The following is a 14,619-nucleotide window of genomic DNA, read 5'->3' as shown; positions in this document are numbered from 1 at the left end:
ACTTACCCTGGATGTCTCTACGTGGTCAGTGGGAGAGCACTATTCTATAACCCTTGCCTACAAGGAAATCAAGAGGAGGGGAAAATACCTGGCACTGTAATTTCATCGAGCAGAAGTTGGTGACTTTGTTGCAACTCACAGCATAATGAGAAGAATTCTGTAAAAATTATGTGGAATGTAAATCCTTTTCACTGCCGCTGGTATCTCTGCATTTATCTTCATGCCATTACATAGGAGTTTGGTTCCCTGAATTTAAGTTGCACAGGAACTCTGCATAATCCATTACAGAAATCAAGAATTTAATAGACTGTATAGTCTGTTCAAAGTGAAATCTCTGCCCTCTCCTTACCATTCATGTTTTGATCAGAGAACACAAGTATTCGTAGTTGTACAGCTGGCTGTCTTTCACTTTCTTAAATCATTTTCATGAGGGTTTTGTTGTTTTGTTTTTTAAGTCGTTTGAAAAATTTCCAGACCTGGATAAATTATGTACACTTTGGATTGCTGAAAGTGGGGGGTGGGGAGATTAAACTGGTCTTCAGAAGGGGAATATTAAGGGATTGGGAAGAAACTGGCATTTTGAAACCTAGACATTAAATAAAAGTGATTTCCAAGGTGAAGCTTGGACTCCCTTTGTGAGTATCATGTTCCATTCACACCAGAAAAGAATGTATTGGGAAACAAGTGAAAAAGTGTCCATAGATGAACAGAGTCCAAGCCCAAGAGCTATTTTTGTAGGTCATAGATGAAAGTTGCTCAGCCTCGAGATGAATGTGATGCATTAGCTGGTGCTTTCGTCACAGTGCCCAAGTTCCATAGGCTGCCACTTTTGACATGCAGCCCGTGTGTAATAAGAAGGGGGTGAGAATGATCAGCAATTCCAATTGTCGGATTGGACCTGTTCTGTAGTGCTAATATACATACAGTACTTTGTGCTATGCTTTGCTCACCAGACTGACAATACTCTTGGTGCAATGCCAATCATTGGTTCTCAACTTGTGATCTGTGTACTGCGGGTGGCAGAGGAAAACCGGGCTATAAGGTGGTCCAGGATCTCCTCCTTGGACCAAAATTGCTAAGCTGCTTTAAAACAATTTCCTCTCATTATCCATTTAAGCAATTGCTGCAGTTTCCACTGGGCTGTTGTACGATTTTGGCTAAGAGTGCAGCATTGTACATGTCGCACTGTCTATGACAACGTGGTCCTCAGTATTAAATTAAGTTACTGCTACCCATCTCTGAGCACTGAATTTAAGAAATCCTCATTAAAGGATTACACATATGTCACTTGTGTTGCAGCAGATCGTCAAATGGCAGCCATTGTATTTTTCCACATAGTGTTAAGCATCACCAATATTGTAGAAATCTTTGCTGTGTATAGCTACTGTACAAAACAAAGGGTTGCTCCTCTGAATGGTGTGGGCCATGTTGTGAAATCTGGTCAAGGGCTGATGACACCTTCACTAGTTTCTATACTGAGCGTCAAACTCAAGACCAAACAAAACTGGAAAAATGCAAAATACACGTGACTGTCAGATTCGGGATTGCTCTAAAACATAAAATTCCTTAGCTTACAATTGTACTAACCTCTCTCTCTCTTTCTCTCGCTCTCTCTCTCTCTCTCACTCTCTCTGATATTCACAAAGCCATTCTTTTGTCTGTCTCTACTAGTTTTCCTCTACAGTTTTGTTAGTTGTGCACAGGTATCGTGTCATACCTGAGTGCCAGAAGAAAGCAATGGAGAGACACGTACATATCTCTGTCTCACACACACAAACTGTGTTAAATGAATATTCAAGTTGGAAAAAAAAATAGTATGGAACAAACCATGGCATTTGCTGACATATTTTTCATTCTGCTTCTGTCTTAGACCCTCCCACTCTCCCCACCCACTGCCCCTGTATCTGCAGAATCTTTTCAGTTGAATTTTCATATTCCATAGAAGATTAACTTTGAAGGCACGAGGCAGTGCTTATCAGTAAGATGTAGGATAGGTTCATATGATTTAAAATACTTTTAATTGCGTCTGATGTAGTCTGCGTGATCAAGTATCGTTAGCAACATTCTTGATCTTTAATAAAAAAGATGGTTTTCAAAACACACATTTTTATTAGTGTCTATAATGCTGAGAGTCTGATCATCAAGCAGCCAAACACAACATTCTCTAAAGTACACTCTGTCTAAACCAGGGCTTGTATAGTATTTGAAATGGTTGAAAAATTTAGTTCCACCCTCATTTGGTTATACAGAGTGGTATTCAGGTTGAGGGCCCATGCCATCGACTTCCCCATGGGGTTTCTGGCCAACACAGTTGCTACCGTTCTGTTTTTTATTCGGGGAGAGATGTTGGGTGGTTGTTTTTTTAATAATTTTTATTGTACTCTGAGCACAACAGTGCTACAGCCTGGCTTGCTAGGAAGTGGGTTTTAGGTGCTGCTGTTTCCTGACATTTCCAAGCATAGTGGTTCTGTGGCCAGGCTTAATTTTGAATTTGCACCATAACATTAGATCCAGAATAAAATAAACTGTCAAATAATTTACATTTATTATGCATCAGATTTCCTTTATGAACCAAAACTGTGCAAATGTCCTAGAAACTTGCCATCATGACAGGAAGATCCCACCTATAGCTTGTGTGCTAAGTGACAAATGATTTGGACAGGGGGCTTATGTTTGAGGTGAGGATTACTGTTGACCAGTTTCACTTGGAGTCTCTTTCACTATGTTTTTCTCAGCAGGGGTTAGTATTGTATTAGTGTTAGTATTCTCCCCACCAAATATGATATTGCTCACTCACTCCGAAAGTACCAGCGGTGAGAGAAGTGGAAGAATATTTTGGGCTTGAAACTGCTTTTCATAGTGTACGGATGAATAAGACAAAATTGGAAATAATGGAAGTTAGTCAGTTTTCAAAATCTTTTTTTTTTTTTTCTTTTTTCCCCCCTCCTTAGAGCGGTGACGGAGAGTATTAACCAGCTCATCACTCTGTGTACCCAACAGGCTCCTGGGCAGAAGGAGTGTGACAATGCTCTCAGAGAACTGGAGGTATGCTCAAGCTTGTGGTCTCATGGGGTGAACCTTCCTGTGCTGAAGATGTCGGTCAGGCTTTACATTTTCGTTTCCCTGTCTGAATAGCCGCTGTGTCATAGTCTCCCCCACTTGATATCTGTGGCAGAATTTTTTTCCCTCTAATTGTATATGAGATATGCAAAGAGCTTTCTAGTGGAGACAAACATAGCACAACTTCTACTGAGTTGGCGAAAGGGAGTTTACATTTTACCCCACATGACAGAGCAGCCGTATATAGGACTATAAAGATACCAGTCTCCACTGCAGCAGTTTGGAGGGTGCACACACAAGAGTCACTTTCAGAGGACATGGGGAGAAGGGTTTACACTAAGAAATCTTTCACTAAGATGGCTGATAGTACCCTGAAGGAAGCCGTGACATCTTAGCTTTTCTGCTGTGGCTCTGTGTAATTGGAAATCGATGATTCTGAAAGTCACATCTCAGAAAAGTAGATCACGAATTACTCCATGATTTTTATATTCCTCTAGACTTCTAATTCCTCATGTTTTCTTTATCTCAGTCTAGCTGAATGTCTTTCAACATTGTGTGGTCTAGTACACACACTCTATTGCGTTCTGCTACATGAGTGTTTTGACAGTACCTCTGTAAATTGTAGTTAGTTTGCTCTTGCTGAAAGGCCAGGTGCGTACGTTAATATCAAACCAATCAGCACCTGCTCCAAAATGCTAGGCAATAGTGTGTGTAGCTAAGCTAAATTGGTGTTAAGTTACTTAAGCAGTTTATGTCAGCCTAAGTATGTCAGTGTCTACACTACGTCCTTGCTCCCGCTGCTGTAAGTGCCCTACTACACTGACATAATAACTCCACCTGCACAAGAGGTGTAGGGCTTCTGTCAGTGTAGTCAGGGTGACACAGTGTGTGTAGTTCTGAGGGAGGATGTTAATATTGTGGAGTTTGTGGAAAAAAATCAGGTGTGTGCGGAAGGAAGCTGGCCCTTTGTGTGGTGAATGGTTTGAGGATGGTTTCTATGAATCCCAATATTCCTTCAGTAAAAGTGCCATGGGCAGATATGATTGGTCTGCCAGGGTTTTCTTCTTTGTGTATCTTGGGACACATGTGGAAGGTCCCTGGGATGGGTTTGTGGGGGATGAGTTTGTAGAGTTTCTCTTGGAGTTGTTTGGGGAAGGATTTGATGATGTATTGTTTCTTGACTTTAGCAAAGCTTTTGACACGGTCTCCCACAGTATTCTTGTCAGCAAGTTAAAGAAGTATGGGCTGGATGAATGCACTATAGGGTGGGTAGAAAGCTGGCTAGATTGTCGGGCTCAACGGGTAGTGATCAATGGCTCCATGTCTAGTTGGCAGCCGGTGTCAAGTGGAGTGCCCCAGGGGTCGGTCCTGGGGCCGGTTTTGTTCAATATCTTCATAAATGATCTGGAGGATGGTGTGGATTGCACTCTCAGCAAATTTGCGGACGATACTAAACTGGGAGGAGTGGTAGATACACTGGAGGGGAGGGATAGGATACAGAAGGACCTAGACAAATTGGAGGATTGGGCCAAAAGAAATCTGATGAGGTTCAATAAGGATAAGTGCAGGGTCCTGCACTTAGGACGGAAGAATCCAATGCACCGCTACAGACTAGGGACCGAATGGCTAGGCAGCAGTTCTGCGGAAAAGGACCTAGGGGTGACAGTGGACGAGAAGCTGGATATGAGTCAGCAGTGTGCCCTTGTTGCCAAGAAGGCCAATGGCATTTTGGGATGTATACGTAGGGGCATAGCGAGCAGATCGAGGGACGTGATCGTCCCCCTCTATTCAACATTGGTGAGGCCTCATCTGGAGTACTGTGTCCAGTTTTGGGCCCCACACTACAAGAAGGATGTGGATAAATTGGAGAGAGTCCAGCGAAGGGCAACAAAAATGATTAGGGGTCTAGAACACATGACTTATGAGGAGAGGCTGAGGGAGCTGGGATTGTTTAGCCTGCAGAAGAGAAGAATGAGGGGGGATTTGATAGCTGCTTTCAACTACCTGAAAGGGGGTTCCAAAGAGGATGGCTCTAGACTGTTCTCAATGGTAGCAGATGACAGAACGAGGAGTAATGGCCTCAAGTTGCAGTGGGGGAGGTTTAGATTGGATATTAGGAAAAACTTTTTCACTAAGAGGGTGGTGAAACACTGGAATGCATTGCCTAGGGAGGTGGTGGAATCTCCTTCCTTGGAAGTTTTTAAGGTCAGGCTTGACAAAGCCCTGGCTGGGATGATTTAACTGGGAATTGGTCCTGCTTCGAGCAGGGGGTTGGACTAGATGACCTTCAGGGGTCCCTTCCAACCCTGATATTCTATGATTCTATGATTCTATGTCTTTAAGTTCATAATTAAGTTGTGGTTTGGAGTGGGGGGATCTTTGAGTTCTGTATAGTAGGTGGTCTAGGAGAGTTGTCAGTTGGCCTTGTTAACTTAGTCATCACAGTCCAATAAAAGATATTACTTCACCCACCTGGTCTCTAATATCCTGAGACCAACAAGGCTGAAACCACACTGCATATTACATTGTTCCTACACATGCACACGCTATTTTTGTCGTGATTCAAGACAAAAAATGAAAGGGCCGTGGGAAGTGTTTTTTCTTGGTACTTTAAGAATTCCCTCAGCATGACATTGGCTCCTCTTGTGCAGAGCTGATGTGATCAGCAGTGTGATGTGGCTTTCTGGCTGTGTTTGTAATGCTGATTACTGCCTTTCCATGCTGAGGCTTTCACTTTATGCCTACATTTTTTCCATCATTCCTTCTTCAGGCTAAAAGGAACAGATAAATTAATTAGACGCCTTAGATGCCACCAGTTCTGTTAGAAGCAAGGGCTTCTTAAATGATTGTAGAAGAGGTCATGATCCCTAAAGCCAAATGGTTTAGGATCTTGTAAGGAAAGGAGTGGGGTGGTACTAACACTCAAAACCAAATTTGGCCCTAATAAAAGTGGGTACAACACAGTGTAGTCTCATTTGACTCTCAGTTTGTTACAGTGTACTTGTAGAAATTGTTTCAAGCTACAGCATGTGACTTTGCCACAGTTCAGAGCTGCTGCCAGGAGAGATCCTCAGTTTTCATCTGTGGATGTGCCTTGTTCAGTGGAGCAAAGAGAATGAGTCTCTAAATCAGAAATGTTACGGTGCTGTGCTTTGTTTCTTCTCTTTATTAATTATATTATTTAGAAAAGGCATATTAACAGAGTTATTGGGAAATCTCAAATCCAGTGATTTTGTGTATTTTGGGTTGGCAACAAGCATCAAAATGCTTTGATTTTTGTTGGGAAGAGCGGGGAGGGAGGGAGAAGGATGTCACGATGATGAATTCAAGCTGAAATGCAACCAGTGCTAAGTGTGCTATAGTAGGTGTGGGAGTGGAGATATGGAGCTGTCACACTTTTAATAACAGTAACAGTTTCAGTGAATATTTGTAAGAACTCTCAGCAGTAAAAGTCCAAGGACGTTGCCCTGGCATTTTTACCACTAAACAAAACACTTCTTTCTTTTGCTTTTAAATTTCAAATCACCTGTGTACAGTACAGTTGTGCTTAAAGTCAATTTTTCTCCTTGATTTACTGCATGGCCAGCAGGAGAGTGGGGTGGGAGGAGGTATTGTTTCATGGTCTCTGTGTATATAGTGTCTTCTGCAGTTTCCACAGTATGCATCCGATGAAGTGAGCTGTAGCTCACGAAAGCTTATGCTCAAATAAATTGGTTAGTCTCTAAGGTGCCACAAGTACTCCTTTTCTTTTTGCAAATACAGACTAACACGGCTGTTACTCTGAAACCTGATGCATGACCAGTGTCTGGAAATATCAGTGAAGAGTGATATTTTTAATAACACAGACCAAGGAGAAAGTCAATGGAAAAACTTATAGGCTGATTACACAGCTCTTCCTTGATTCTTTGATCCTAAAGGAGGAGTGGCGAGAGATGGGATTTAACTGGAGGAAAAAGCGATAGTAGAGCAGAAAGGAATTAAGCACTGAGTGAACAAATGAGGTCTCAGACCTGCTAGCACCCAGGTTGATGTGACTGACAAGCTCTGATCAGAGTCCCTGGACACAAATAGCAAATATTAGCAGAGCTTTGGATGAAAATTTGAACAGTGCTTGCTCTCTTGCTGTCCCTGTGTTTGTTCATTACTGTTAATTGTCCATTTCTGTGAGATTTGCCCATATTAATATAAAAGTCAAACTAGAAATGAGACTGACTGCCTGTAGCTTCTTCCATGTAAAATGGAATCATGCTGAGAAGACAGGTGACACCTCTCCAGAGACCTGTAAGGAGCAGGAGCCTGCTGGGAGGGAGTCCTCAGCGAGGAGAGTTGCCAAGGTCTGTGGGCCTGGTGGGAGAGCTATAAGCAAGGGGAAGCTCTGATAAAGTGCTGCAAAGACTTGAGCCTATGGGAAAAGCTAGGTGGATGCTGAAGCCAGTTACCTACTGAAATGACTAATTTTGTCTGAGGAAGGCTAGGTGGAAGATTTGTGGTGTTTTGAACTTGATTAATAACCCAGACTCTTGAAAAGAGACTGTTAGTGGGAAAACCCCTGCAGTGTGAAGTCCAGATAAACTTGGGCAGAAGGGGAAACAGAGGCAGCAGCAGGGTCTGAAGCCAGACCTAGGTAAACCTATAAGAAGCTTATAGGAGTGCCCATCAACATCAATAGGTGCTCCCCATTTCATTTTTATTATGGTTAAGCTATACGGGTGTTTCCCCATCACCTGCCTTTTTCTCTACCTCATTCACCCATTTCTCCTACTTGCCTCCTGAGGCTCCCTACAATAACTGGGAAGTATAGCGTTAGTAGAACTCAAGTGTTTCATCAGTGACTTAGGTATAGTGTCCACATACCCTGGGGCCTGCCCTGTGGATCAAATCAAGCAAAGCTGCACAGACTTTGTGCTTTCCCAGGAGTGTGGAGACCTTGTTTAACTCTCCCTAGGCAGATGGATGTGGCAAGTCACTCCTAGCACTTCAGGATAAGGAACAGACGGGAGGGTTTTTAGCAGCAGCAGTTGCATTTTAACTGTCAATCTGCTGTTCTGTTTTTTCACTCCTTCCTGTCATCTGTCCAGGGAGTCTTACAGCTCCTGTCTCTGGAGCAGTGAATATGTGGATAGAACATGATTTGCTCACTGCTACTCAGTAAATTGCTACGGAGGGGTGGAGCAGGGTATTTAAGTAGTCTAGGGGATAGAGAAAGAGGGGAGCAGGAAGCAACAGCAGAACAGTTGGCGGAAGAGATCTCTTGTTAACGCTGCCTTTTTCATACAGTAAGATAACTGACAGTAAAGTACTTAAAGGAAATGATCTTGACCGTAATTTTTAGGCTGTTACAAGACAGCAGACAAAGCATGGCTCAACTTCAGAAAAATGCTTTAGAGTTAGGAGTTAAGGTCTGATAAAAGATCTAACATTTAAATTCTTGCTCAGATTTCCTTTGCTGAAGAAAATCATGCAGCAAATCTTTCAGCTGTAGCCCCTTACTAACTTCCTATACTTCCTGATTTCACTCATGTTGGAAAGTGTGTTATACAGCTCATTGGGCTGTTATTCAGCTTCCGTTCTTGACTGTAAGCATGAAAATCAGCTTAAAAAAAACAATTTAAGCAAAAGAGGAGACTTGCCCTTTGGATATTTTTTTTTTATGTTGTGAGAATAGTTTTGTCCAAATATATTGATTCCTGTTTACAATATATGAAGTAGCTTCTCCCTTGGATAACTCTGTGCAGTACTCTCAAGGTCTGGGTTCATCCCAGGAGAAGGGCAACTCTTACTTAATTCTACTTGTCACATCAGTATTTTCCGATAGTATTTGACAGAGGGACCGGTGCTGGGAGGTTCTGTTGGCAGGGGAAAAAAATGCAAGCAGATGGTGCACTTACATTTAGCCAGGTGACTCTTTGTGTCTCCACACAGCAGGTAACAAGAGGTGGCAGCTTCTTGAATCAATGTTTTTATTCCCAGGAAGGCTCTGAGTTCAAAAGGGGGTTTGCCAGTTTGTGATATGGTAACACAGAGGAAAGTTTACAAATAGTCGGTTACTAAAATATCTACATACTGCAGTGTCTGGGAATCATATTTCTTTGCCTGGAGATAAAGAAACTAGGATGTGCAGATGTGTCCACTGGTTTAATTATTGTGGTGGTGTATTTGTCTGGCTCAGATCCGTGTTATAGCTACTGTAGTAACTGAAGCTGCTCTCCTTTCTTTCAGACAGTTAAGGGAATGCTGGATAACCCCAATGAACCTGTAAGCGACCTCTCATATTTTGATTGTATTGAAGGTGTTATGGAAAACTCCAAGGTAATTCTGTTACTCTACTTCCGTGTGTATGTGTTAAACAATTTCTAATCAATGGAGGGGTTTGCATGCTAATAAAATACATTGGAAAAAGAAGGTCTGCTTCTAGGAAAAATTCTTGTGCTCTAACTTTATGAAATTCTCTGGTAAAACTCCATTTGAGACTCTTGTGAGCAATCTTTATGCTGCTGTTTGGCTTGTTTGTTCATCTGAAGACCTACTGTGCTGATAGCATTTAGTGTCATGTGATTGCCTTGTGATATTGTCTGAGACCTAACTCACTAGCAATCCAAATACTTCAGCATACCAGCAAGTACTGTAAAATGTGGATTAATTTTAGCTATTTTATGTCCTGTGTTTAAACTAGAAAAAAATCATAATCTATGGGAAACAACTTTTTTAGTTTTAAAACTTCGTTTCCCCCCACCAGCCCCACCAAAAAAGCTTGTGTTTATTGAGTAGCTTTGCCTATTGGAATAAACCTTTGTTCCAACTGTGATTCAAACTGAAATTAGTTTTTCACTGTGTCTACTCCATGGCGGTTAATCAATTCTGTAAGTGTTAAAAGTTACCACTATATCACCGCAAAAGTATTTTACAGTGAAAATCTTACCACACTCTGGAAATCCTCCCCTGAAAGTTTTAGTGCATCTTCATTTTGACCTTTTCAGTGTGTGATGCATTGGAATAATCCCAAAATCTTCATAATCTAAAAGAAAAGGAGGATGCCTAATGCACTGGAACATGGAATTTGTTTGCTTTGCTGCTATACCAGAGACATTGCAAACTAAAAAAAACCAAGCAAGATAGGCTTCGGTGGGACAAACACTAAAATGTTACAGGCATTCCAATGTTGGGACGTTTCCTGTATGCCAAGCTGCAAGTACTTTTTCCACTAAGTTTCAGCAAGTGTTTTGGGTCAGGCAAAGAGGCTGTGCTGAGTAGTTGCTTCTGCTCCTGTGTGCAGTCCAGGAAAGCTTGGAAAACACTGCCGTGTAGAGTGAAGTATACTGGGGGAATAATTTACCCTATTTTCAATTGTTAAGGTCCTTGGAGAGTCAATGGCAGGCATTTCCCAGAATGCCAAGACTGGGGATTTGCTGGTCTTTGGAGAATGTGTTGGAGTTGCTTCCAAGGCTCTTTGTGGTCTCACAGAGGCTGCAGCCCAGGTAACCACTTGTTCATGAAGCCTGTAAAACAAATATGAATCTGTTTGTTTCTGTATTGCTGTATCTTGTGTGTGTGAGTATTTGAGCTTTCATTCCTGTTGGCCAAAGAATCAAAATATTTGCATTGTTCAGTGTTTTTCATCTTGGAAGAGTGGGACAGACATTAAGTAATACGGCATCACAGCACACTTGTGAGGTGAGGGAAGCAATATTATGCCTGTTTTGTATGGAGGGAGAATGAGGCAGGGAGGTTAAATGAGTTTCCCAAGTTTATAGAGGAAGTAAGTGTCAGAGCCATGCCATGAATTTGTGTGTTTGTACCTCCCAGTTCTATGCACAGTCCCCAAGATCTTGCCCCCTCAGAACTAATTTAGTAGAAGGAAGCACAGGCAAGCCTGAGTTACTTGGAAGCTGGGTAACTTGAGCTTTGTGCCTTAAGCTAATCACAAAAAAATGCATTCTGGGGGTCATTTCTAATAATCAGCCCATGTCTTCAAACTATACATAATCGCATTCCCTTTTAGCAAAGGAAAAGAGATTATGGTAAATGTATGTTTTAGACCCATTACGACTGTCTGGATATTTTCTCAGTATCTAAGAAGCTTAAAATGTTGCAACATTCAGAGGTGTATTAATGTTGTTGGATCAGTCTGCCAAAATTGCATACTTCAAACCAGCCTGAGTCCCAAGTTATTGAGCTGCTCCCCCTGATGACCAAAAGCTATATTGCCTTCTCAGTGGAGGAGCCAACACTGAGGGACCATCCTATGCAGCTGCAAATTGCTCTGCTGTCCTCTTCCCCCTCCACTCCCCACACACAAAAATATAATTAATCTGTGACTGTGGGCTTCCTGGGCCCCACAGTTAGTCCTATCTGTAAAGGAAATGAGAAAGAAACCTCCGAATACAGCTTTGACTATATAAATAAATCCTGATCTCTGTGGTGAGAAATGTAGAATCATTGTTTAAATAAAAACTGAGATTATCCTTACCTGGGGTGTAGCCTGCAGCTGGATGGGCCCTACAGTCAGCTCTAGAAACAAAGCATCTCTTTTGTGCTGTGACTAACATGTGTAACTTTATGCTTCATTGTACATTGAAGAGCATAGTTTTTTCATCATGGCGTGAAAAGGTGATGTGTGGGCAACTGTAGTCTTTAGTTTTCTATTCATAGCTGACTAAAATACTGGGCCCCTCAAAATCTGGCTGCTCTGGATGGATGAAAGTGACCTTGAACAGTCAGCATCAGAGTTCTTACCTGGCTACCCTAGGGATAAATCAGTTCTCCTTCGATGCTTATTGGATAATGAAGTATCTTTACCCTTTGGATTTTGCTGACTAGTTTTGTTCAGGCTAATGAGATTTCACAAATCATATTACAGACACGCCAGCTTTTACATCCTACTACAGACTTGTTGCTAGGCATTTATTAATAGCAGCTTTGCTATATGACTTCTAACTACAGCCTGATCACCCTGGTCAATAAACATTTGGCTGGCTCATTAAACAGTTGGAATGGGTTTAGCATAATCTTCACATTTGCTTTTAATTTAATCTTGCTCCCTTTCTAGGCCGCTTACCTAGTTGGCATCTCAGATCCCAACAGTCAGGCTGGTCACCAGGGGCTTGTCGACCCTATCCAGTTTGCCAGGGCCAATCAGGCAATCCAGATGGCATGTCAGAATCTGGTGGATCCAGCAAGTAGCCCATCACAGGTAACTCTTTCCAGAGGATTGTAATGAGACCTTTTCTGAGTTTCATTAGGAGCCATCTGTTTGCTTTATATGGATGGTTGGTGAGGGGAAATACTCAGTTTGTGAACATAGAAAGGGTTTGAATCGCTGTTTGTTCAGAATTAGAATGTCATTACTACCTCGTTCCTTTGCCTGGTTCTTCACCTCTTCTGTGCCATCTGTTTTTTCAGGTTTTATCAGCTGCCACAATAGTGGCCAAGCATACTTCTGCTTTGTGTAATGCTTGTCGTATTGCTTCATCGAAGACAGCCAACCCTGTTGCCAAGAGACATTTTGTGCAATCTGCTAAGGAGGTCGCAAACAGCACCGCCAACCTGGTGAAAACTATCAAGGTACATGTTCTCTTTCGTTATGCTTTCATTTCTCCTCTGCTCTGCTGAAACAGAAGATCTGGTTAACAGTAACTTCTTTCTCTCTGCAGTATGCTTTTTAAAATACTGTCATTCATTAGGAGCTCCCATCATAGACCAGAACCCCATTATGCTAGGTACTGTACAGACACACCTGGTGTAACCTGGAAAGCTGTAACACTTTAACTGTACTGGTATAGTTAAAGTGGCAAAGCCTCCTTAGTGTGGATGCAGTTATAAAGAAACTGTATAAAGAGTTATGAATCGCGCTACTGGCATAAAGGGGCTTTATAACATAGAGCTGTTCCCATATGGGAAGGGATATAAGCTAAACTGCTGTTACACACACACACACACGCACAGTTAAAAAGATTATTACAGTTGCAAAGTCAAGCACTCAAAATGCAAACTGTGAAACCTTAATTTGACCCCTTGTGCATATGCATTGTGATACAGTCTTTAATTACATGATCACATACCATTTTTTCCACAGGACTCCTGCCTCATTGAGTACATAGAATGAATGGTGCTCACTTAATGAGCAGCTGTTCAATATTGTTTTATCCTCCCCATTCAATGTGTGGTCCATACCTTATTTACTGTACATTATTAAACCACTGCTTTCAAGATAGAATTATTAATGTGTTCAGGGGCTTTTCTGCAGTGCTCATCACTATATTATCTGTGTGTTTCACACTCAGATGACATTAATTTATCTTCACAACACCCAGCAAATAAAGCAGGGGTCCTACAGACAACATTTTCCTTTGCTACACAGCTGTGATAGATCCTCAGAGCAGGTCTATCCTGTGCACAGGAAAGAGACGAGAAAAAATTGTACGTGATTGTGGAATTAAAGACTGTATCATGGTGTTATAAGCACATGGGAGACTAATTAAGATTGCACAGGCAACCTTTATCCTTGCAGCTCTTAACCTTTGAGTGCTTGCCTTTGTAACCTTAACAAAATGTTCTTTTAACATAGTTTTGTATGTGTAATTCCCTAGTTCTTTGGTATTTTTTACATGAAAGAACAGGATGGACCTGCTACAAGGATGGAAAGTTTCATCCCAAACAGTTAAAGTTTGGCAAAGTTATAAGCAACTAAAATCAGGGTCTTATAATGGAAAGTGTTGGGCAACCTTAATAAGAGGAGAGACTAGATTAATAGATTTTAAGGCCAGAAAGGACCTTTGTGATCATTTGGTTTGACATCCAGTATAGAGCAGGCCGTAGAACTTCCCCCAAAATAATTCCTAGAGCATATCAGCTATGCTTATTATAGGCACATGTACACTTGCGCTTGTACTTGTATATCAGTAAAACATCATACCCCAAGTGGCATAGTAATACTGGTACAACTTTCAAGTGTAGACCAGGCCTAAATGCTTTTGCTGCATATGAAACAGGTGACCTCTGCAATTCTCGCTATTAGTTGTCTGGAATCCAGGGTTTGAGGTTGGTGACACCCTCTCAGGGACTCCACTTGTGTATCGGGAATAACACTCAAAATTGAGAGAGACTAGCTTGTTTCAGAGTTGAAATATACAAGCTAAAAATAAGATTTAGCTTTTGTTAAATGTCAACCATTTTTTTTTCTAAATACCTCCCTGAGTTCCGGTAGGAAGCGGTTTCTCTTCTTGTGAGAAGGAATGAAGCTTGTGAGAAACCTCGGAATCACGAATCTGAATCTTTCAGTAAGCCATTAGATGGCCTGCTGCTAAAATTCTTGTAAAACAACTAGATTCAGAGGACTTGATTTTGTTATGATTCTCCACTGAAGCTGCTTTCATGTTGAGCTGTTTCCTGCGAGATTATGAAGGAGATGAGTTCACTTATGTGGGAATGAGTCAATAACAGCTATGAAGACAAATGTCTGGTTTAGAGGTTTTAGTTTCTAAGAAAAGGATCAACTTGTTAGCAACTTCCACCTCTGTGGACTTGAGGTATTAAAACATGATTTATGGGAAGTCATCAGAG

The 14,619-nt window shown here is 41.6% G+C and overlaps 1 protein-coding gene across 1 annotated transcript in view; it reads left to right on the top strand.

Moving 5' to 3' along the window:
• The window catches only part of TLN2 (talin 2), a 177,700-nt gene that overhangs the window by 74,878 nt on the left and 88,203 nt on the right, over positions 1-14,619 (top strand). The window contains exons 30-34 of the mRNA XM_077828077.1: positions 2,952-3,045; positions 9,280-9,369; positions 10,413-10,535; positions 12,107-12,250; positions 12,460-12,621. Coding sequence (XP_077684203.1) covers positions 2,952-3,045; positions 9,280-9,369; positions 10,413-10,535; positions 12,107-12,250; positions 12,460-12,621 — 613 coding nt within the window. The remainder of the gene's footprint in view (positions 1-2,951; positions 3,046-9,279; positions 9,370-10,412; positions 10,536-12,106; positions 12,251-12,459; positions 12,622-14,619) is intronic.

This window comes from Eretmochelys imbricata, chromosome 10 (assembly GCF_965152235.1).
Source record: "Eretmochelys imbricata isolate rEreImb1 chromosome 10, rEreImb1.hap1, whole genome shotgun sequence".
NCBI lineage: Eukaryota > Metazoa > Chordata > Testudines > Cheloniidae > Eretmochelys > Eretmochelys imbricata.
Note: the sequence above shows the minus strand (reverse complement) of the source record. Positions and strands in the feature narration are given on the sequence as shown.